This window comes from Amblyomma mixtum, chromosome 3, assembly GCF_055824585.1.
Source record: "Amblyomma mixtum isolate Tamu chromosome 3, ASM5582458v1, whole genome shotgun sequence".
NCBI classification, from domain to species: Eukaryota; Metazoa; Arthropoda; class Arachnida; order Ixodida; family Ixodidae; genus Amblyomma; species Amblyomma mixtum.
In genome coordinates this window covers 202,076,983-202,100,516 of record NC_143014.1, presented here as the reverse complement: position 1 = coordinate 202,100,516, position 23,534 = coordinate 202,076,983, and the positions used below count along the sequence as shown (strand labels likewise).

At 52.5% G+C, this 23,534-nt stretch overlaps 3 protein-coding genes across 7 annotated transcripts in view; 2 read left to right on the top strand and 1 right to left on the bottom strand.

Annotated features, from left to right (window-relative positions):
- The window catches only part of LOC149353315 (uncharacterized), a 148,039-nt gene extending 133,773 nt beyond the window's left edge, over positions 1-14,266 (top strand). For 3 of the 4 annotated variants that reach the window (XM_089582469.1, XM_089582468.1, XM_089582470.1), the window contains 2 exons: positions 10,695-11,693; positions 14,138-14,266. In XM_089582469.1, the coding sequence (XP_089438595.1) occupies positions 10,989-11,693; positions 14,138-14,182 (750 nt within the window). In that variant the 5' untranslated portion in view covers positions 10,695-10,988 and the 3' untranslated portion in view covers positions 14,183-14,266. The remainder of the gene's footprint in view (positions 1-10,694; positions 11,694-14,137) is intronic. The other variant, XR_016290956.1, reaches the window with a different exon arrangement.
- Positions 1-23,534, bottom strand: part of LOC149353314 (protocadherin Fat 3-like) — a 273,844-nt gene that overhangs the window by 129,046 nt on the left and 121,264 nt on the right. For both annotated transcript variants that reach the window (XM_089582466.1, XM_089582467.1), the window contains exons 3-6: positions 17,311-17,376; positions 7,681-7,841; positions 3,102-3,158; positions 1,122-1,217 (exon numbers count right to left, since the gene is read on the bottom strand). In XM_089582466.1, the coding sequence (XP_089438592.1) occupies positions 1,122-1,217; positions 3,102-3,158; positions 7,681-7,841; positions 17,311-17,376 (380 nt within the window). The remainder of the gene's footprint in view (positions 1-1,121; positions 1,218-3,101; positions 3,159-7,680; positions 7,842-17,310; positions 17,377-23,534) is intronic.
- Positions 8,889-9,828, top strand: LOC149353316 (uncharacterized). Its single transcript, XM_089577318.1, has one exon. The coding sequence runs from the start codon at positions 8,998-9,000 to the stop codon at positions 9,760-9,762; it is 765 nt and encodes a 254-aa protein (XP_089433444.1). The 5' UTR covers positions 8,889-8,997; the 3' UTR covers positions 9,763-9,828.

Genomic DNA, 23,534 nt, shown 5'->3' with positions numbered 1-23,534 from the left:
GCCTGTGCGCGACGCCTTTGGCGACACTCTGTGGGGGGGAAGCAGCGGGTGCGAGGAATCCCAGTGCCGGCGGGTGTGCAGAGCAAGAATGGAGCGGAAGTATTGGACAGAGGCGCAGCGCCAGGCCGCGGTTTACTGAGATTTCGCCACCAGAAGCCTGGACGCAGAAAGTTGCTTACGTCCCCGGTGTCCAAGCTACTGTTAACCTATGGACCGGCAGGCGATCTCTGCTTCGTGTCTCAACGGGGCAGAAACGTGCTGCTCATGGTGTGAAGGCATCGGCGACAAGACAACTTGGAGCATGTCAGTTCGCGCGCCTGGTGTTGGGGGTTGTGCTTCCTGACATCGGCCCTTGCCTTACGGTAGACGCAGCGCAGAAAACCAGTAAGTGCGTTTACGGACAGAAGGCGTATTAAAGAGAGTCTCGGATCGCGCAGCATGAAAATATAGTGCGCTGGACGCGTTTGTCTGGTCGATAACAATCAGCTGTGTATAAAATCAAAACTTCCCCGTCTGAAGACGACTGGGACTGGTGTGTCATGAGATATGTCGAGAGAAAGAGTTGGATAACACAACACTTTGCCAACAAACTAGGCTTGAGTGCATTACTACGAGCACGAGAACAGGTAGCATGCTTAGCAGCGTTCAAAACTGCGGCCGAAGCGAACCAGAGAATGGTGCTCGTTTTCACGGGTAACACGCGCTAGGAATGCTTCCCATCTCAAGGACGAAGTGTTTGCATGTTTGCAAAGCAGGAATGACATCGTAGAAAGTGCTGCTTGCGGGTAAAAGAGCGTTAAAAAGAAGCACTGTTTGGCCATTTTAGGCTGAGTGGCTGCTCATTCTGCCCTTTGGCATTGTCGCCTTTTAACCGCAGCATAGCACCTCGCGGGTTAAGCCACCTCTGCGCCAGCGCTTCTTAGTAAGCAGCGCAAACAGCATATGCTGTCCTGTGTATGTATATTTGTTGTAACGAGTCGCATGTGTCGCAGCATAGCCGGAAGCCGTCGGGTTTCTGAGATTGCTCAGCCGCGTGAACCTCTGGTTCATTCAGACGGAGAACAACGAACCGACCGAGGCGATGAGAGGAACACACTGAGAGCGAAGGAGTTCGAACTCACCTCGTCAACTTCGAGGTGGTATGGCACGTTTTGGAACTCAGGGGCGTGGTCGTTCACGTCCTGGATGTAGACGGTGACAGGCAGAAAGGCTTCGTCCTGAAACAGCCCAGCAGGAGAGAACAACAACATTACATTATGAATGACATGTGGCGCTGGTTCGGACTCAGCGGGTAGGTGAAACCATCGGCTTTATACTCAAACTACCCTACACACTGTCTCAACAGCAAAGTCTAAAGCGATCTCTCGTCCCCCCATAGATAACTCAATTGAATTTAGCAGAAAGGATGAAAATAGCAACATTGTATTTCATAAGATTCAGGGAAGAAAATAAAGTCTCAGGGTAATCACAGTGTACACCGCACGCATGTGAGTGGACATTTGGCGCGACGTCATGTCTTCTTGAGCAGCTTGCGTATTCCAGGGACGCCATATATCAGTCTATTACAGCTCTCTACAGTACGAGCTTCGGCACCTCAGTAGAGGTGTGAAAATGCGTCAGTAATTAAGTAATTAAACTTGCGTCTTCTCGCCCACACTATATAGTAAATAGAGGAATGTAGCTTACGGCATAGGCAACAATGTGCGTTTAATTACACGGATTCATCGCTATCGCCTATTCCGTTTATAGTAGCTCACTAAATTGGGATGCCATCTCAGACTTTCAGCAGAACTTTCCGTAAGTGCCCTCTTCTTTGTGTATAATGCGCACATAAGAGTGCCCCCTATGCAACGTGTTGTCAGGCATGACGAAGAATGGCTGATATTTGCACATACAGGATAGAAGCTCACGCGCTAATGAGTAGGAGGGTCATAGCCTTAGGCAGTATAACGCCTAAATAAGCAGGTATTGCTTGGAAAAGCAAAAACCCTAATTGCAAATACTTCTGACAAGAAAGGCCACACCCAATGATCCGTCTCGCCACGTTGTCAGAAAAGTTAGCCTAAGCATTGGACATAGCGACTGAGGTCATCATAATTCTCGTAAACTTCTTCCGGGCCCCGAGCACCGGCTATGACACTACACATGCTTATAACACAAGGAGTCAAGATATACAAAGGGCAGCAAAGAGTAAAGTAAGTCCTATTAGCCCATGCCTGATTCTGTCGTCGTTACAGTTGTGCATGAGCAAGCTATAGTATGCCACACGTTATCTCCACTGCGTCACCCGCCACTGTTGTCGGGTTGTCGGGTGGCTCTTTCTCCCGTTTTGAGCTCTGAAGTACAGTCTTCGGCTGGCTCCAGCAAATAAGGGGCTGAACTCTGCCCGCCTATGTTCGCGCATTAGAACGGCGCCTGATTGAACGGCACTCCTACCGTCGTGCTCACGACTGCTGAGGTGACGGATCAGAGACGGTGACAAACGCGTTCTTAGGCGCGAGATGCTTTGAGAATTCAGCTCCAGATAGGCTGGCGTCTGCTGTATCTTCCCCTTCAGAGCGAAAAACTGTGAGACAGACGTGAGTATTTCCTTTGCTTTTGCTTCCACTGGTGCCGGTGTAAGGCTGACCAACTCATCTATTAATGACATTCTGAGATAAAGCAAGTACTTTTAAAGTTATAAGACAGCTTTAGCTGAGAATAGTTTTCTCATCGAAATGACGCGCCTCGTATTTCAGTAGGGGCTCACTGGAATGGCAACGAGAGCAAGGCTTCCTTTATTCAGTTAGAACCACAGTTGTCGAAATGGCGGCTTGCTCTCCGGTCACCTTGTAGCCGTGCCAGTGTGTGTGAGGACAGCACCGTCGAGCAACGTAGCGCAGTCGCAAGATGGCAATGCAGTATTGTGCTCTAGTTGTCCGGACTTGAGCGATGGTGAAATGGTATACCGTGGGCGCCAATAGCTCGCCTTCCATAGTTTGCACCAAGCTGTGACTCCTCCATACGCACTCGTTTACTAATTTAGTGATAAATGCCTCGTTCAAGAGCCGATATACGCTGCTCTCCGATCCACACATCATGAGACCTCCAAGATTACTTACCGTTCCCGAAGCTCCTCGGCAGGTCAGCTTGAACTTCAAGACGCTCTGAGGATCGGGCTGCAAAGAAAAATCAAAACCAGACTGAGTTCCTTGCAGACTGCAATGAACCCCAGTGGCTCACTGGCTATGGCGTTCGACTGCTCAATTCAAGCCATCGGTGTTGACCGCGGCGGCAGCAATTCCATGGAGGCCAAATGGAAAAATACCACGCGCTGGGATTTCAATGAGTGTTAAAGTACTCCAAGCGGCAGAAAGCAGTGCGGAGCCTTCCTCTACGGCACGCCTCACAGCTCACAGCACTGCTTTTACAAATAAAGGTCCTTGACCATTAATCTCTTAATTCGGTCTGCGCTGAACTATCCTCATCTGTTTTTCTAAAACACACAGAAAACGCAGTAACGGAAACGCTTTCATTTGTTGAAATACATTTCTTTTACCTCGAACTCTGTTTAAACGATGAACGCACCGGTCGAGGCTAGTGATCTTTCTCTTTACCAGAGCTCATGACGTTTTACGATGCAGAGCATTGCAAACGCGACGTTCAAGTACATCGACTGCTGTCGTTGCCCATACAAAAGATGGCACATACCCACACTGAGGATCAGCCAAGAATCGGGAGGCGTAGATTTCTATTACTGACTGCAGATTCGAACGAATTACCTTCGTCTTCATCTTCTCCTGGCCCGCTATTCATTAAACAGCGCGTGGGGAAACGTTGTAAGAACCGCCGAAATAAGCGTGCCCAAACCAAGAGCAGCCAATATTTTTGAGCATCCATAATTCGCTGTTCACAAAAACCGCCTATACCGCGTTGGCATGGACAAGTCGACTTCATCGTCCCAAAGGTTGGCATCATCGCCATCGCCAATTTCTGCTAGGTTTATTCTGCACAAAAATAGTTGTCGTCTTTGAGACACCAGAACAGAAGTAAAAGATGAAGAAGAACAGAAAGAAGTAGAAGACGAAGGTAGCGGAGCTCTGGATAATGTGCAGGATTAACCTTCCGACGATGTTTTTTTGCCTACCTCCGCGCACTAAAATGGGACAGCGCTACGGGAGTACTGTGCGCAGTCCCAGTTACCAGCCGCAACCTGTCTGCAATTTGCTTTGCGATCGTCGTCGCAACAAAGAGAATGAAACAGCTCGATCATCCCATGTACACACAACGACTGAAAGGGATCACAAATTCCTTTCTGGGCAAAGAGCAAAACGGCATCACTGTCGTTTCAGCGCGTCCGGGCTAAGTGGTGTCAGCAACCGAGATAAGAACCGCCGCTGCGGCCCAAACTTCTCCTGAAGCCCGAAGCACGCCGGCGCTCAAGAGAAGGACCAAGAAGCGCAGCACAAAGGCGACAACGCAACTCGATTAATGCTGCTCGTGCCTCTGAAGTTCAGCCAAGACAATGGCTGGAATCACGCCACCTTTCCAAGACCGCCGATCGCTCATTTTCTTTTCTCTAAGCAGACCCCCCCATTCGCCACATCTTGCCTGCTAAGGGTTGGTGTCCACGCTGAGAACACTGCGCCCGTCCACATCTCTGCTTTTATGTCCGCAACCCCTCGCTTCCAAACCCCCCCCCCCCCCCCCTCTTCAACCTTACAGGGTTGTGCATCGCCTTATTACGCAAAACCGCGAGGGCGCCTAAGAGCTGTTATTTAAGCCCGCGAGAGCTGTCTCTTGGTGCTGCACACGAGAGGGTCAGTTGACTCAAGCGTGCGGGAATTTATTAAGGGCTTACGGCGGTTAATGGGCGCGCGAAATCGCGCCACTTAGGCGCCATGGGAATAGGCGCAACCGCACTCATCACCCCCTATCATTCCTTGTCCCCGGCGCTAGGAGCACGGCCGCTCGCACGACTCGACCCTCTTTCTTCTTCGTTTCGAGAGCGGCTGCGTTGAAGATGTCTTCACACGGGCCGCCGGTCTCAAATGGAAGATGGCTGGTTACGACGTTAGAAAGATTTTCGATCGGACTAAATCACGCTCAAAGGCGTTGCAATCGCGGTAACTTAATCGTTCATTTGTTCAGGAGGAGCGGCCCTTAAACCTGTCAGCTTGCGGAAACGACTTGCCCTGTTTCGTCGTGGCTCTCACTAGTGCTACGGTGACGGCATGCTTGGCTGTCGTTTATAAACTATAATTGACATGTCCAAACAAACGCCACATTTTTAACGATAGCTGTAAGCTCCAAGCAGAACGTCATCTGTGTATAGTGTAAAGCTTCTTTTTGGCATTTTAAAATTTCTGGACTTCAGTGTTATGCTATGAAAGAACCCAATCCCACAAGACTCGAGTATCAACACGGTTGCTTATCTTGGTTGTGTTTCCCCCGAAGTCATGTCTCGCTTTGGCTCCACCAAAGTTTCTTGTACCCGTGAATTTTTTTTTCTTATTTTATTACTGCACATCAGCGGTGGGGCATAAATATTCCAAAACAGATTATCTAGTTAGCCTTGAACAGCTCTCTGCAATGAAGCTCGGCCGTTGAATCTGCAGGGGCGCTTATCAGTTTCCGCCAACAATTATATTGAGAACCTGCGTTCGTACCAACCTACCGCATAAACTGGTCGAAAAAGTCTGAAACGATCAGCTCCTGTGCAAAGTGTGTGCGTCTGTATTGGGCTCTGCTCTATAATTGCATGGCGGAAATCAAACACCATAGACTTGGGATTCAAGCTAAAGAGATACAAACGATAGCAGTGAATTTCCCGTAGTTTGTGGTCCCGTGGTCCACCAGCACAAGTCGTACACTTACGCCCAAAAGTGATTCGCACAACCGAGTTCCACGCAGAAAGCCAAACAAGGTTCTTGCGCACGGTCACCATGTTCGTGGTCTTTCTGCGAGGGTCTCCAGAGGACAGCCGGAATGAATGTTTTACGAAGCTTTCGGGCACAAGGACTACCGAAGAGCAGTAACAGGCCGGCGGCTGAAAGTCGTGGTATAAAAGAGCGTAAGTGCAGCCTATTGTTTATTCAAAGGCTGTTCTCCCTATACCGTCATGAATTGCTCGAGCGCCAACGAAGGGTTAGCCGTTCTTAGTTAAGGCTCAGAAACGAGAAAGTTATCAGGGTGCGCGCGTTATTTGTGTCAACTGAGGTACTGAATACGTGACGCGGGGTACCTGTTCAGAGATCCGCGAAAGCCAATTTGGTTACACAAACGAGCGACAGCTGACATTCGCAACTAGACATTCATTAAGGGTTGTACAGAAGTGCTTCGTCGTATGCTTCTGACAGTATTAAGCAAGGTTACTGAAGAAGAAATTTCTCAGTAGAGCGAGGAAGGAGAAGAGGCAGATGCAGAAGAAGAAGAAGGTAATACGAGTGAATTATAGACACTGTACGAAGACCCCAAATCAAGGGTCTGTGTCTCACAAATTTTAGAGTTGGTGTAAATCGACTACTTGTTTTACGCGCTTGGCTGAAATGAAGTTACCTTCTAAAGTTGTGGCTCCAGTGGGCCACAGAAATCTGAGGACAGAGAGGAATACGCAGCTGCTGGCTTGAGCATTGAGCTATTCTGAGTGATTCCTCAGAATATGCTAGGAGAAGGGTAGCTCGCTGCAGAACTTGAGTGTTGGGAGCTGGTGTGGTGTCTGAGCAGTACGCGTAAATTTCTCATTTTTGCTCGCCTGTGAGTGATCTTTGCAGGAGCTCGAACGTGAAGGTGAGATACTGCCGTGATTCAAGCACCGACTGCGTTTCTTCTCACGTTGCGTAGCATTACGTTCAATGGGAATTCCTAGCGCCGGGTCGGTACTCGCACGGGCCGGGTAATGTGGGTACGTGGATAGGCTAATGAGAACCGAACGACTCACCCAACACATGGGACAGGAAACAAACGGAGATTTTGTAAGCGCCAGCCGTAACGGGCCATGGGCTTTCAATACTGCGCACGCTGCATACCTATTATACCTACCTATTCGCCTCCGGCTCTGGCTGGTTGGATCATCAGCCAGTTAAAACTAAAACACGGAACGTTTATTCTTGCCAGCGCTGCTTCAGTGCGTGTTCTCGTGCCCTGGGGCCATTATTAGGTGCACTGCTCGATGAACAAAGATAATGCGGCACCAGGAGCAAAGAAACGGCGGACGGAAACCACAACAGCGCCGAGCTAACAACTGGCTTGTACCGCACTGAGGGACAGCTCAACGACGGAAGAAGGGAATGAGACGGAGAAGAATCACCAAAACCGCAGTGCCTCGGGGCACCGGTCAAAGCCAGGCTCACACCTTTCTATTTTTTCTTTCAATTCGAACTGAGGCAGAACAAATCATAACGCGCACCCTGAGGTTGTTTGCGCTCCATAGCAAACAGACCACCGGTTTGCGCGAAAGCCGCCACACGCGTCTTTCATTCGGGAAACTAGTAATTTGGGCCTGTCGTTAAGCTTCCATTCGAGCTACTCAGTTTATGAAAGTTTATGTGCCCGTGCACCTAACTGCACCGCCTTTCTTTTCCCACAGGGCTCAGAGCAACTGAGGCCCGAATAACAAGGCCCACGGCAGCCGGGCGAGTATGATTATTTGGGTGCAGTCCTTGTGCAAGTCTTATGTCGGTAGTCTTGAAGCGAACTTACTCGGTCAACCAGGTCTTCCAGCGACTTGGCGACTTTTATGGACACGGTGCGGTCGTCGATGTCCTCGTGCCGAAAGTAGTTGATGTCACTCAGGCTGTTGTCCATGGCCTCGACGCGCAGATCCCGCCGCGGATGGACTTCCACCCGGAACACTTCTTGTCCTTTAGAACAAGAGGAAAGGAGAGAACAAAAAAGTGATGCATTAACGTTCCTCTAAGCACCTGCATTCTGTCGGAGACCTTCCCACATGCTTTGCAATCACAAAGAAGACTTTGAATATGTCGAATACACCACTGGCACAAAGAGGCAAGCGATCAATGTGATTGGCTTCTTTGGGCTGTTTATTTCGCCCAATAGTCTTTTTTGCGTTACTTTAATTTCTGCTCTATATTTCTTGACGCTCATGTGCATTGGGAGCAACATGCCAAAAAGAAAAACAATACATTTTCCTAAGAATCATAGGTGGCTAAATCTTATTGGTTTTCTTTTCAGGATGAGGATACTGCGTTTGATGTTTTGGTTGACACATTATGCAGAATTTTTAATGATCCAGGGCAGCCAACCTAGCAATCAACAACTCCGCAGTCTGTACTGCACGTAGAAACAGGAGAAATGCGACAGAGAATGCGCCGTCGACTTAAGCAGAGCTGAGAATCTGCGTAGCCGCAAAAGTTTAACAAAAGTTTAACCACCTTAAGAAACAACTTTAAACAAGCGCCTCTTAAAGGCACGAGTGCACCCATTAGCAACAATATCCGTTGTAGAGCCGAAAGGGAGTCTGGACATATCAAGTACTGCGCTCGTACAAGCAATACTAGCATAGGAGCCATTGCTTTCGTTCCCTGCAAGAAGACGCGCATTATAAAACCTAAGTCAAACCTTCCGGATATGAAACTCAATGTCTTACGTCGTTTGTCATCCGTATTGTTGATTCCCAATTTCGGAGTAACGCGAGCACATTTCACCTCTCGCCAGCTCCCTGTTACTTTGTCTCTCGATAGTAGCAAATATACTCAGAGTTCGAGAGACCAGAAGGAAAGAAGACGAAGCCGTATACTCGCGCGCCTTCCACCACGAGCGCGCATGCCCTGCTGACGAAGGCGCGGGAGAGCGCGCGGTCGCCCGTGCCACCGGCCCATCCGCCATTTGGAACCATTCGTCGCCAGCTCCGGGCCAGCCGAGGGCAACGCGAGGTGCTTCCTGCCAGGGCCCGTCTCCCAGAGAAAGCCGCCGCGGTCAAGTGAGGAGGCACCCCGCCCTGCGAGCCCTCGGCCAAAATTCCCTGCCAGTGACCGCGGCTGCGCGAGAGCTTCGGCGATGGCCCACCGCCCGGACTACTACGCCATCTTGGGACTGACGCGGGACGCCACTGCGGCCGACATCTCCAAGGCCTACAAGACGCTGGCCTTGCAGTGGCACCCTGACAAGAACGTGGACAACAAGAAGAAGGCGGAGCGCATGTTTCGCTCCATATCTGAGGCCCACAGCGTCCTCGGCAACGAGTCGTCGCGTCAGCGCTACGACGAACGTCTCCGTAGAGCCTCGATCCCTCCATCCCCGTCCACTACGTCCCGGACGTACTGCTACATCGTGCCCTCCCATCCCCGACAGAGCAGTGCGCAGCAATCTTGTTCCTACACCCAAAGTCCTGTGACAGCCTACCCGCAAAGTTCCGTGGCCACGTACCCTCATTACTCCATGACCACAGTGTACAACCCACCGCCAACCGGTCGCCATCCGGCCTACAGCTACAGTATGTACCAACCGTCAACCTCCACTCAGTTCCCCTACACCGTTCCTCCCTCGCCCTATGTACCGAAACCAGCCATGTCGATGACCACGTACATCCCCACCGTCTCCGCTCCAACGCCTTACTACCAGACACCGAGTACTACAACTAACGTTTCGATTCTGCGCCTGCCAACGGACTACGAGCGCCAGACTTCCACGCGCATCGTGCAGGGCAACCGGATGGACCTAGAGGTGATCAAGGAGAACGCTGCCGAGATCGTGAACGTCTACGAGAACGGGGTGCTGACGCGGAGCACCTACCGACGCACTGGTCCTCCGCCTTATCTCTAGTTGCTCTCCAAGGCGGCACAAGAGGGCCACGCATGCAGTTGAAGACCAAGAAATCTCGAAGCACTCATCAGCAGTTGAATACCAAGAAATCTCGAAGCACTCATCAAACGGAACTCAAAATTACTGCTAAATAAATAGTCGGCCCGGAACAAAGTGTCCGTCTTATTGAGAAGTGTAGAAGCTGAGTAAGAATACATTAAGGGACACTAATTAGCCTAACGAAGGTTGCGTGCAATACAAATTTAGTGTTGGTTATGCATCGGCTGATATAGAATATAAGGAAGACACAGGGAGTAGCCGGCATCTGTACATGACATTTTTGTGCCCAGTCTTAGACTGGAAAGCTATCGCTTTTAAGTTTTTTTGCAGCTAGCAGCAATCCTGCGCAGACAACAGAAGTGGGATTGGTGACTGGGAATTTCGGAACGCATGTGGGCTTTAGAACCGAGCAGGACCCACCGAGATATGTTTATCGCTTCGTGTCAATAGGCAACGACAGCTATACGCAGCTATACGCAGAAACTAAAGATATCAATCGTGCCGCTGTTTCTGAAAATTTCCAGGTTTCCGCATTTGCGCTTGGTTGGTTGGTTGGTTGGCCTCAAGAAGAATGGCCTGACCTTGTCAGCCCCAAATCTGGCTTCCTCTTTGTCCTCGATGCCTAGGGTACGGTACTGCCATGGCAATTCGTGCACTGCCGTTAATTTTTTTCCTCTGGGATTTAGACGCTTGCCTTGATTAACGCCTTATTTTCTCTTTTCTTGTTGTTGTACTACCAATAAATGGCGCGTACCCACACTGGAAAATCGGCCAAGAATGGGAAGGCATAGAAAGGATAAGCACCGAATTTTTGTGTTTTCTTCCATAATATCAATGTTTTGCTTCTTCCGAAGCCCTTTTCACTCTTTCTTTTTTGTCCTTGCCCTTCGCAGCCTGATCCAGAGCCAGTAGAAATGCCTACGACCGGGCAAGCAAACTGCCAGAATGGCGTCCTTTCCGTGCTTGCAGTCGTAGTGCAGTAGACACCCGCGCTGAGGAAAACAAAGTGCACCGCGCCATGGGCCGACGGCAGCGCCCCCTCCCCCCCTCCTTAGATATGGTCGCTTCCGCTCAGTGATCTAAGCGGATCCTTCTTTCTCTCTCAAAATTCGCTAACGGGGGGGCACGACGCTCAAAAATTCTCGCTGGGCTAGCCTCCGTGACAGGTCGCTAAGACTGCCAGCGCCATGCTGGACTACTACAAAATCCTGGGCGTCCACCAGACGGCCCCGCTGGAGGAGATCAAGAAGGCCTACCGGCGGTTGTGCCTGCGCTGGCACCCGGACAAGAACCCGGACAACAAGGAGAAGGCCGAGCAGAACTTCCGCAGCGTGGCGCAGGCCTACCAGACGCTGTCGGATGAGAAGAAGCGCAAGGACTACGACTACCAGTGTGCCATCCTGCGCGCCCGAGCCCGTAATCAAGCGCGGAGGCAGGCAGCCACTAGCCCTTTCGTGACGCTCGAGGAAATCATCAAGGGTATCCACCGCAGGTCCTGGGAAGCGCCTGCTGCGGATAGCATGGGGGCCACTGCGTCCAGCTACTCGTCCACGCCATTCGTGACACGGAAGCCGTCCGGCTTCCGACGCCGTGGCGGTTTCCACACGGGCATTCGTCTGGAGGCTGGCACGGACGGTTTCCGCATGATACACCACTGCACCATGGGCCGCGGTGCCGTGCCGATGACCACGCGTGTGACGCAGACGTCGATCGCGGTTCACAAGCCGAGGCCTGTGCCTGTGGTCGGTCACCACCGGCCGGCGATCCCCGCCAGCCGGCCGAGGCTGTTCGAGGTGCGCACGGTCATATGCGACGGCGTCCAACGGATCTGCCGCTACGAGGATGGCGTCAGGGTATCTGCTGTCACGCATCCCATTCCACATGTACGTCAGGTGAGCTTGGGGGCTCTGCCCGGGACTTTATTCCTTTCTCTTTTTGTATCGTTCAATAGGGACTGGGGAAGTTAACTGCCGTGTTTGTGTGGTCACTCTGGCGCTTCAAATGCCAGGCTTATTTTCAGCGCACATTGAGACCAGCATTTAAGGAGAACTTTCCCCGAGGAGTCCATCTCTCGGAGGAAAAAAATGGATGCTCAAGTTGCAATTACATCTGCGCTCGTTTCACCTTTAAGAATGATTCCAAGTTTCGCGCTGTGTTTGTAACATCTAATGGAACATCTCGGAAGTTTCTTTGGTTGGTGTTTTCGCTACCGCGAACAATCACCAAGTTGGAAAAGAAACTTGCGCAAGGAGGCCCGCGACGAATGCCACTATCCTTCGTATATAAGTTCAAGGCGAATAGTGCACACGGACTTATCCCCTTATAGGTATACTGAGCTGTTCAGACTCGCGATGCGTTAAAATAGCGTTCGTTTCTTCAAGACTACGGTAATGAGCCAAGCACCACACTTTGTCTTGCTTTGTTCTCTGCAAAATCTCTGAGGCCGGTATAAACAGGTTTGAGGACAATTGTAATGCGCTCCGCATTGCTCGCAGTGGCTAAATGTCCGCAATCTCAGCTACCGGCCGCCCTGAATAACAATGCGCGTACAACAATGGCTCATTACCCTCACCCTCTCGACAAAACTTTGCTTCCGCGAAAAAGGCCGCGGCTCAAGAACTTGGCCGTTGCGTCCACGCGACGGCGGCACAGAGATGCATCTGCGCACCTCTACGCTGCCTCTCCGAAGTTATCTAAGCACTCTGAAGCAGCGAGGCCAATTACGTCAGCTGCGGCTTCGTTAGCTGTTTAATCAGCGCCACTTTTTTCGCGATCCGCAACGGGGGTCATTTCTATTCCGTTAAGCATTTCCAGCGCACCACGTTTAGCCACTAGCGCTCGACACGCTGCCAAGCTGCGGGAAGGACGAATGCGTCCTGCTTTAAGGGCTTTGGCGTGTCCATAGAGCGCGCCGCGTGTGACTCATACCGCACCGGCCGCACACGAGAACGATGCACAGAGCAGGCTACCCACGCACTTGCTCGCTGCCTGCTCGATAGTCCCGACACGTCTCGGGCCGCAGAGACGAACGGTGAGAATTGTGCGCTTTTTGCGTAATGTCCGGCCTATGTTCACAGGCATGCCACGACGCGCCTCGACCTTGGTGCTCCCGCGGCGCGAAAGCACATCCTCTTCGAGCAACAACAGATAGCGGATTCCGATTTGGCTGGGCTCCGCTCCTGATTTCCCCTGTTCGAAAGTTACTCTGTCTGCATGTAACTTTTACGCACATGCGTCAAGACCTCGCCTCGTATAAAAGCCGATGTCGGCGTTGCCGTCGGCGTGACGGAAAAGTTAGGACTAGTCGATTACAAGAGGCTCTCATAGATGGCGCCAGCCACACCTGTGGCGTATCAGAAACCCCTGCTCCTCAGGCCCTCGGGTTGCGATAAGACACGTACGCTACCTCTACGCCACGCGCAGACGTTCGTATGGTTCGGTTAAAAACGGGGCTTTATATGTATGTCGTGTGGTCTTTCGCATGATGATTGTGATTGTGAAAGAGGAAACAATGCCCGTGTCTGCGTGGGCAATAGGAACCGCTGTCGCGTCGCACCCTTGAAGGCGGAGCCTAAGTGTCCCCAAATTTTTTCTTTCCTTTTTCCTTCAGAAATCAGGCGCGCACCGCACATGGCAGGGAATGTTTCGACACTCGCTTTAAACCTCTCCTTCCCCTTCTCTGTATGCGCAAGGTTTTACTAGCGTCGCGAATTCAAGAGGCGAAATCCGCCGTTCTAAGCATAGGCTCGCGCAGTTTGGAGCATTCCACGCCAGTGCTGGACGTGAGGGCGTGTGCTTTTGCGGGCTCCACTGCGAAAAGCCATCCTCTTTGCTCTGACACGCCGAATAGCGAGGCACGCAGCGAGTGGCATGAGTAGTCGGGTGCTGCGTAGTGTTTCTCTAGAGGGTAGCTAAATACATCACCCGCAAACAGTTCTAAACCCCCTCTCATCTAAGTCGCCAAGCAAGCATGAGTAGTTTTCGCTGGCTCGCCGAGCAGTGTCTGTGCAGTTGAGCGTCAATGCAGATAGCTGGCGCTGCGCCCCCGAATGCTTCGCATCATCCAACGCTCCCGTTTGCTCAATAAACCTTCTCACTGGCCGTGCCTGGATAACGCTATATATTACCACTCTTTCTTGCTTCCGTTTAACTGCATCTATTACCACTGCGGTGAATGGTTGATAACTGAGTGTGTCAACGCTACAGCGGAGCTCGCTGCTCCGCGAACTGAGCACACGCTGTCGGCCTACCCGATTTTTGCGCGGCCAAGTGCCCTACAGTTAGCGGCGAGCGATTCAGTGTCCCCTGCTGTAACCTGTGTCGTTTTCCTTTCTAGCCGGGCGTACATCCCTTGGTACTGACTCACCGACCCGGAATGTGAAGTTTTCACGAAACTGGAGAACCCCTGGGGCGCAAAGAATATTATCCGGAATGTTGGCGGGACGTCTAATAAACAAGGCTTTGTATCACGCAAACATAACGTGACCCTAATGCTTTTCTCTGTTTCAGGTGACCAGTGCTCCTCTCAACGTGTGCAGGCAAGAGCATGGTCTCGTATAACGGGTCTGTTTGAAAGACGGGTTTAGTAATGACTGTGCAGTCGACACGAAGCCTCAGCAGTTTTTTTTTTTTTTTCGGAAAGTCTCAGTTCTGCGGTGCTTTAGCTTGTGCAGCCACACTACATCGTCACTTGCGCTATACGTGTCGCACATTGGCGCCGCCCCGTATAGGCTATTATTATTATTATACACCACAAACATCCACACACTTGTCTAGAGCAGTTTAGCGGCGGGCTCCTCAGAACGTCAGCGACACCATGCCGTTGGCCTCTCTGTGTTCGAGATAGTTTGTCCCTGAGGTCGTGCTTATTGTTTCCGACAAAATGTTTTGGGCTCTACTGTTAACCGTTTGCTACTTCCTAGCGCTGGTGCGCAATGCTTGCTGTACCGCAATAATCGCTCAAGGTATGGCGCGTCTCCATTTCTGCGGGCCGCCAACAGCAAGCCGCCAGTAAGGAAGCGGTGCTTTCGGTACATGCCGACGGATGAGCTATCTCGAACCCCAAGGCCAACGACATGTGTCCCTCACTCCCAGTGCAACGCGCTGCTAGTGTGTGGACGGTCTGCAGCGATATATCTTATTTAGGTTATCCGAGTTATTCAGTTAATGCACGCACCTGCGTTCTAATCAGGGGCGAAGATGACGTAGTGAAGTTAAAGGGTCGCGCTACATGACCACCTTTCAGGCACGATGTCGGCCAGCGCAGCGGCGTATCTTACAACCACCGACGAGGGCGTGCTCACTTTCTCGCGTTCCCTTCCTCGGCACGCAGCGCAGCGAAGCACGCACGCTACATAAAATGCGCTTAAATCGCGCTTCAGCTCGGACTCCACGCACGGAATTTAGATCACCGAGGGGTAAGTACACGTTATCCGCTCTTTTGCGGCGCCGCCCTGCTCACACGAGCGTAACATGCCAGCGTCACCGAATTCTCACCCCCGTCGCGTAAACAAATCTGGCGCGCGCGCAATCGTTCCGAGCTCCGCCAGCGGGATTTAGGACGGACGCTTTCACCTGACGCGAGCGCTTTCGCTGGGAACGGCTTTTAGGCCGGAATTCCATTCTATCGCATCATTATTCTAATGCGTGCTGGTGCGCATCCCACTGGAGGCGAACCGGCTCCGCCCGATATGCAGACCGCCTCTCGCAAATAGCGGAGCTCTACTTTTTGTTCCTTTTCCTCGTGCTAGCCTCCAAATGGTTGTCGCTCAATCCGGAGCTCTCTGGAAGTACGTACGTACCGCACACGCCTCTGCGCGCACCTATGCTAAAACCCGCGCGCACTATACCAGTTCGCCACAGAGGCGGCCGCTGAAGCGTTTTTTCGTTTTCGGCCCCACCCGTTGCGGCACGCTACATAGCCGCAGCGTAACGCAGGATTATTCCCTTCATCAAGGCATGGGCTTCTCTCCCGTCTTGTCTCGACTCCCCCCCATTCACCCACGGCGCTTCTGCCCGAGCACTGTCGGCGCAGGCCGCGGGCGGCAGGCACGGTCTTCGAAACAACCGGGGCGCCCGTAATTTCGGGCTGCCGCGTCGAACGCTCCCTCCACTCCCTGCCCCCTCCTCCAAAGTCTCGTACCGCTCGCTTATTAGGGCGCAGGCAAAGGGCCCTCAGTTTTACGACGTCGCGGCGAAGGGGGCAGCGTAAAGGGGGTAGCTCATTTGAATAATGCCTGCCACTGGGATCTCCCGAAAAAGCGCGCCTGCGCCAGCGCACTCGCGTGTGTGCGCGCGCATGGCGTACTTGGCGGCGCTGCACACTGTGGAAGCCGAGCCCCTGCAGCGCGAAGCCAGAGCTCGCCTGCCGCCGGCCATGGACCCCGCGCAGGCATCAAGCAGAACACTCAGTCCTGCGTGCCGCGCATGTGCACGTGACTGCGATACACGGCGCTTCTCCCTTCCACGCACACCCGCACACATGAAAAAATAAAATGCCTCTGGCGATTGCCGCGAGGTTCTGCCGCCGAGATTTTTCAGAGTGCCCGGCACTAGCGGCACTGGAGCTTGAGCGCGGGCGCACTATTTCTGGCGAGCGTGCGTGCGTGTGTGCGCGCGTGTCTGGTCGTGCGCTGGGCGGCTTTTCGTCTTAGCGCAGCGCCTCCAGTCCGCGCGCTTTCCTTTATTCGCGGTGGGACGCGGTTCCGTAATTGCGTCGCAAAGTGCATTAGAGCCCGCGCAGAGGCGAGCGGGATTGTGTGAGGGCGCGCGGCGAGCAGCAGACCCGTGCCTTGTTGCTGGCTCGTTCGCCTCGAGTGCCCGACCGCCTCGTTGTCGTCCGGCCAAGCCGCGCCGTGGACGCGCGAGCGCAGTGCGAGTGCTTCGCTATGGAATATACCCGAGGAGAGGCTAACTCTCCTGAATAAAGCGCTGGAGCCAAGCCCCCTGCTCGCACATTTCGCAACACTTCTTAACGCGGCTCTTGTGCGCTCCAAGCTGAGTGGCGCAGTTTTTGCCCGAGACGGAGTTTCTCATTAACGTCGTCTAGCGGTGTCCTCTGTTGCATAGTGCGGAGCTTATGCTAACCTGTGATACGCGTTAAGAGCGAGGTTGGGACGTGGAGAGACAGCGAGGCGTCTAACGAGACCTATTGCCAAGCTGGCTCCGCTATCAAGTTAGCAAGGCGAGCTGAAAGCGAGGGGAAAAAAAAAGAAATTGAGGTTGTCCAAGTGTTGAATTGCAAATGTTCTACATTAATGTGGGTGCCCATGACTGCGCTGCGACTGTACCACGTTCCATTCAACATCCGGGGCAGACTTGGAGTAGTTTCGCTCGGCGAGAGAGTGACATCATAGTGGGCTTGAGAAGCGTACATTCACCACACGGGCTGTTTTTGCAAACAAACCCGACTGCGCAACACAGATATTGTCGTGCAGCTTGGTCGACCTCTCTATATCGGTTTTCTTTTTATTTCTGTGTGAAGGAAATATGTTTCGCATGGACACTTACCAACTTGGATGTTTTCCGAGACCCTCTCGAAGCGTCTGTTTTCTCCAAGCGGGTAGAACTGACATGCTGCAATGAGAAGAAATGAAGGCATAGAGTTAGAACTCAGCGTCATGCGTTGGCGCAGTAGTGAACAAGAAACGCATATGTGTAAATGGATGCTTGGGAGCAAAGCTGCAAGAAAAGAACAGGAAGCGAGAACAGGAGCTACGAAAGTGACTAATATAGTTGAAGACACGCAACTTTTAATCATGACACGAGGATAAGGGAAAGAAACGAAAGCTGCCGAAAGGAAAAAGAAAAAAAAAGATTCGCTACACGATAAAAGCAAAGCCGTTAAGCGCCTCAGCGCACAATGCCTCGGGGCGTGCGTCGGCGACGGTCCAATGTCGTTTGCCCCGCCCGGCTGCGAGATTGCCCCGGCGACAAAGACGCCAACAGCGATATCGGCCTAATAAGAAGCCCAAACAGAGCGGCCAGCGTCCCCAAACTAATCACAGCGGCGTCTCGGGGCGCGCAGGCGGGATTACAGTCACCGGCCAGGTTGATGCGAGGGGTGCCCGAAATCAATTCTCCGGACGGCCCAGGGCGTATATTTGACAAGACCTTTATCGAGGCCTCCGGACCGGGCGCAGACGGAAAACACGGCTTGGTTGACACGTGCCTCGACAGACGGCGGAAGGGAGGCCGAAAGACACGCTGGTTCATTCGGCATTGCGGCCACAGTTACTGCTGCGAGAGGCTGGCGTGAAGCACGCTGGGGAAGCACGCTTATACAAGCGATACGTTTGGATGGGATGTAGGCTTATGTTTACTTACAGCGCAATACGCGGCCTATATGTTTGTTATTCGCGTTGGCAATTTCGTTGATATCAAGCTGTGCCATGTTCATATCCTTAATGTAGTTCTTATCTGATAAAAAATTATACCACCAACTGTTCACCGAGCTAGCTGGAAAGCTCTCGATCTATGAAGCAAAAAATATTTCCAGGAAAGGAAAACAGCGCGTTGCGCTTCAGGAATCCCCAAGCACCGATGAAAGCCCAACTGCAACGACATTTTTGCCTCTTGAAGTTCGGAACTGACAGAGCCGAATCTATTAGAGTGGTATCAAGTAAGAGTGCATGTGTGTTGAGAAATTAACAAGCACTATGGGATCTCCGAAACAACGAGTGCTGTATTCTTCCCCAACGGCTCATAAGTGGCGCTCTCTTCTGGCAGCGCTTTTCTGGCCCCTTTCGCCCTGTGTTATATGTACAGCCATGATGAACTTAATCATCGAGGAAATTCGAGTGGCGGACAATGCGTCAGATAGCGGCCTCAGTCTGAGCTTGATAAAGGACATAAGGTAGCGCAGCATAGTTTCTGTTCGTAGGCCCAAGACTTGCTTGTCGTTGCAGCTTTTACTGAGAACGTTGGGAACGCAACTGCCCCCTCTCTCTTTTTTTTTTTTTTACTTTTACCGTACCCGAAAATACTTTCAGGCGTTAGGTATACCTGTGAGCGTTGGCTAAAATCCATTCTGTGCTCGGAATTGTGAATTCCCGTCATGTACATGAAACACGGGGTAGGACCAGGAGTCCTGCGCCGCCTCTCAGGAACTGCTCGAGCTGAATTCTGGCGTACTAACCTCCTTCACCCGCTCTTCCATACACACGCCATAACTGCAACCATTAGCATGGAAGGCGCCTTCTCCGAGCCCGTGGTATTGGTTAGCGCTTACGTCGGTGTACTAACAACGCCTTACTCGCTACCTCACCATGCCTCCCGTAAACATCCACTGAGACCTACGCATCGCCGCATCACGCAGAGAGATAGCCAAAGAAAGCAGTGCCTCTCGAAAGAGGCTCCACGGCACGGGCGAAACGTGCTCGGATTATTGTGCGTCGCAAGCGCCACGGTGTACAGGAATGGGGAGCACGCCGACAACGGCGCGCAGCGGGCACAACAACAGCAGCCGGGCCCTTCCTCGGGGCAGCGCGGGCGGCTGCAGGCATGGCCGGAAAGAAGGGGGCGGCTGGAGATCGTCGCGCGACGTCCGGACCGGAAGGCGATTCTCGGTTGGCGCTGCTCGTCGGCCTCCGCTGGTACACCCCCCAGCGCCCGTATCCGAGCGGCATAAATCGTCCCGTATCACCGCCGACGCAAAAACCGGCGAACCGCGCGCTGCGCCCCGGGTTTTGCGCAGCGCTTCTCTTCTCTTAGTGCCGAGCCCTGCGTGTATGGGCCGGCATGCAGCCAGCGATCGAGCGAGGTCGTTTGTGCGAGACGTGTCCCGATTTTCGGAGCAGAAAAGAAGATTGCTCACGCGCGGCTCCTTCTTCGCAACCGCGGAAAGAAGGTACAGTTACGCCACTGCGTCGCCGCCGCTACGCCTCTCAAGCGCCGACGACGGCCGCGCGGCGAGAGAGAGAGGGACATGGCGCTGCGGCGCGCCATGTGGCGGCGCCGTAGAAATCGAGAGCGGCCGGCCGCTCGCGAGTCCCTCTCGTTGCTCTGCCGTAATGTGCGCTCTTCACAACTCCCGGTGCATTGCATGCGCCCATGAGTGCGGGGATGAAGTTGGCTGAGGGGTTCGTTTAAACTTGGCCTGTGGCCGGCACATTTGAGAGCACGTAATGGGGGCATTCAGCGCGAACACACACATCGCGGGGCTCTCCCTCTCTCTCTGTCTATCTGTCTGTCTCATGGTCTAGCGCAGGCTGCAGCGCGTACTTGGGCGGGCGGCTTTGTGTTGTTCAAGAGCTGGATTGTTCGTGGGTGCGCTCTATAAATTGCCCGAACTGTCGCTTTGTTCGGCGCTTCTCTTACTATAAGAAGCATCTTTCAGGAATTTAGAAAAAACGTCGCACATGGCAACGTGTCATTGATCTAATTCTGCGGTAATCTCTTAACTGACTGACTACGTTATTCCAGTCTGCACGAGAGCTCAATAAAACGAGCCGCCTTTAATTATTGCATTTCGGAAGCCGAGTCACGCGCTCCTCTAGAAATCGCATCCTGTATGCAGCGACACCTGAATAACGCACGCATCGCCATTATTTTTTTTTGTATGTTTCGAGAAGCGCCGTTGCGGAAAACCCGCCCGTATTGTGACACGAGCAGTACGCGAGATGCGATCGATGGGCGCATTTTTTTCTTCGCACATTGGTGGCCCCATTCGGCGGAGAAACGCGTATACGGAGCGCTAAGAAAGCACTGCAGCCATTCCCGGAGGCAGCGATCGTTTTTTTCTCCTTGTTGCACCCAACCGCGTAAACGAATGCGGCAGCGTTGAATCCACGCCAGCATTGCAGCGTGCTCTCGTATGCTTGTCATGACCATACACTTTCGAGAGCGAAGGTGAAAAAAAGAGGAGGGAAGGATATTTATTTTTCGACCTTGGAACAAACTTTGCACACTTTTTGAGCATCGAGAAAAAAAAAAGAAAAGAATCCGCACGGACGTGATCTATTGAGTTTTGTCGGGTAAATTATTCGCGATGGAGCTCGCTCGCTTCCTTTTTTTTTGCCCACTTTCATCTTTGTTGAGGGGAGAAAAGGAAACAAGAAGCAGAGAACGGTTGAAACGGGTACAGCATGCCGCTCGAAAGTGAAGTGTTTAGGTAGCGGATAACATCGAAGCGGCCTGCAAAAGCGACATTACCGGCAAAGTGCGGAAGCATGTACAGCAAGCGGGGTATACAGGCCAAAAACCGAGAAGTGCTTTTGATGACGCTGCAGAGACATAACTGTAGCCGTTACAGCTAATAGTTAGAAATACGCGTCCTAGTTCTGTTCATACAAACCTCTGAATCACCGTATACTGCTCTGGGAAGCAATTTTACTTTCTTATTTATCCTGTCTAGCAAGTACAAGAACCTATGCTTCATTCTTTTTTTCTTTCTATCGTTGAACGTCCTTGTGCAACTTGCGCAAAAGCTTGTGACAGCCTCATGTAAAGTTAGAGGGAGAGAAGACAAAAAAAAAATAGACTCGAGAACAGCTCTTCATACCACGAGGAAAGCCTGAAAGAAACAAGCCATTCAAAAGAGTTGCTTTTAAGAAATTATGAGCATTTTTACGCCTTGGGATACCCACTAAATTCGCACATACGCCGCAGGATGTTCGCACATAATTATCACCTCATCGACTAGCAAAGTGCTACGTTTTGAGCGAATCAAACGCTTTAGAAAAAGATGGGGGCGGAGAAACAAGTCGACAAAAGATGCCAGCCAGAGGCCCTGCTATTGTTAGAGCTATTAATTTCATCACTACGAATAAAAGCCTGACCTCGGCTCGGCACAGGAGGTCGCGGACATGTGCGTTCACGTAACGTACCCTCGCATAACAACCAACTTTGTGAGATTCAAGCATACGCGTACGCGTATTTGTAAGACCGAAACGGAAGAAACGCTGAAACTTTTCCAGGTACCGTCTCGTTAACATATTAAAAAAAGAGAACGAGGTTATCGTGTGGACTTGAGGACAGACCTCAGATATCTCATTAACATATAAGTATGCAAGTGCTCTCTCCTTCGCACCCTCCCCATTCTCCACCCTACCACCTCCATTGCGCCAACGTCTCTCTCTTGGAAGGGAACGCGTAAATTTCGCGGGGGACACGAAACCCACGCCGCTATTTCCGGGGTAAAACAAACGCGAGGCGACAGTGAGCCGAGGGGGAGGGAAGGGGAAGGGGGAACGAGCTGAGACGAGCTCTTCTCTCCCTCGTCTCCCTGGCGGCCGTGTCCAAATAAGCACAGAAAAGCACGAAAGAAGGACGGCTCGCCCTCACGGGTATACGCCGCCAGCAGGGAACAAAAGCCGGCGGCCGTACGGGCACTTGTCGCGGAAACAAGTCAATTTTGTGCGGCCGCCGCGGTCGACGTTTACGATCTGCAGGCGCCGTCCGGGGCGAATATATACGCGGACGCCGCCATCTTCGGTTGTGCGTGCCCCGAGGCTACTGCTGCGGTGGCGGCCGAGCGGTCCGACGCCTCCGAGCCGGCACAGTACAGAGCCCGGGGCTGCGCGCGCCAGCCGACCGTCGTAAAGCGAGCGGAGGCACTTTCTCGTCTCCTGCATTCGTTCAGCATCGCTCGCGTCGGTCGCTCAATTATTCGCCCTGCTCGTCTCACGCGCATCCTTGTGCCAGCCGTGAAAGGGAGGCGGACAATGCCCGGCGCAACAGCCTACATAAAAGGCTAACCGGTGCATTGTTTGCGCGGATTTCTGTCAGTGTGGCGCGCGCGAGCTGCGAAATGGCCGTCTCGCCGTCTCTCAAGGGGACGTTCACGCGCTCTGTACATGGACTGCGAGGAGCGTACATGCATGCGTATGGTGCATTTCGTGCGCTTGGTGCGCACAGCTGGCCAGACAGCATCACGAGTGTCCCTCGTGCGTTGACGCCTGGAAACGTACGTACTACATGCCCCCGTTTACAGTCCAAGAGAAGCGGTTAATAGAACAGGCTGAAACAACCGCCAGCGCCAAAGCGCTGCGTTCTCAACAGCTTTAATCAGTATGGAGTTGGTTACTTTCGTGGCTCCTATGGTGGCCATAAACATGCTCTACTATGACGCCTGGTCGCGAGACGGAGCCAAGCGGGCGCGAGAACGGCGAAAGTTAACACAGACTCAATAGCGTGCAGTCGTAGACCCTCCGAGATTTCGCCCACTGTCTATCGTACTCACGTGCTGGTAAATACGCGTTAATAGGCCGCGACGGGTGCATGGATGTGCAAAAGTGCGCCACTTTCATCATCGGGATAGTTGCGACAAGTAACTGTGACGCTGTTTGCAGAGAGAATACGTGCACTTGTTTCGTCCCTGAATCCGCTCTAATTACACCAGTGGGTTAGACAGTCACTCAGACAGTCACTGAGCGACACAGTTCTGCATCCGACCAAACAGCGTGCCCACGCTCAGTGGCGAAAGTTTTTCTCCGTGCCTAGAGTCACAGCTGCTGGCTTGCGCGCCCCTCAGTGACAGCGAGGAAAAAGGGGGGGGGGGGGGGGGGGGAAGCGCCGGATGGCGCAAGAAGTGGAAACAAGAGCTCGTCAGTGGTTCGTAGCTTCAAATTATTTCTCGCTCGCGTGGCACAGGCACGTGAACAACGCGAGAGATTCGATTTAGGCGGCAAACAAAACAGGCCCCGTGTAACGGAGAGGCCTAGCGGCGTTCCGGCCTCCCGGCAGCAGCGCAGCGGGCTAACAGCGGCGCGCCACTTTTACTGCCGCTAATTCCC

Excerpts from the sequence above, each read along its gene's own strand:
- LOC149353316 (XM_089577318.1), top strand. The coding sequence starts at position 8,998 with ATGGCCCACCGCCCGGACTACTACGCCATCTTGGGACTGACGCGGGAC.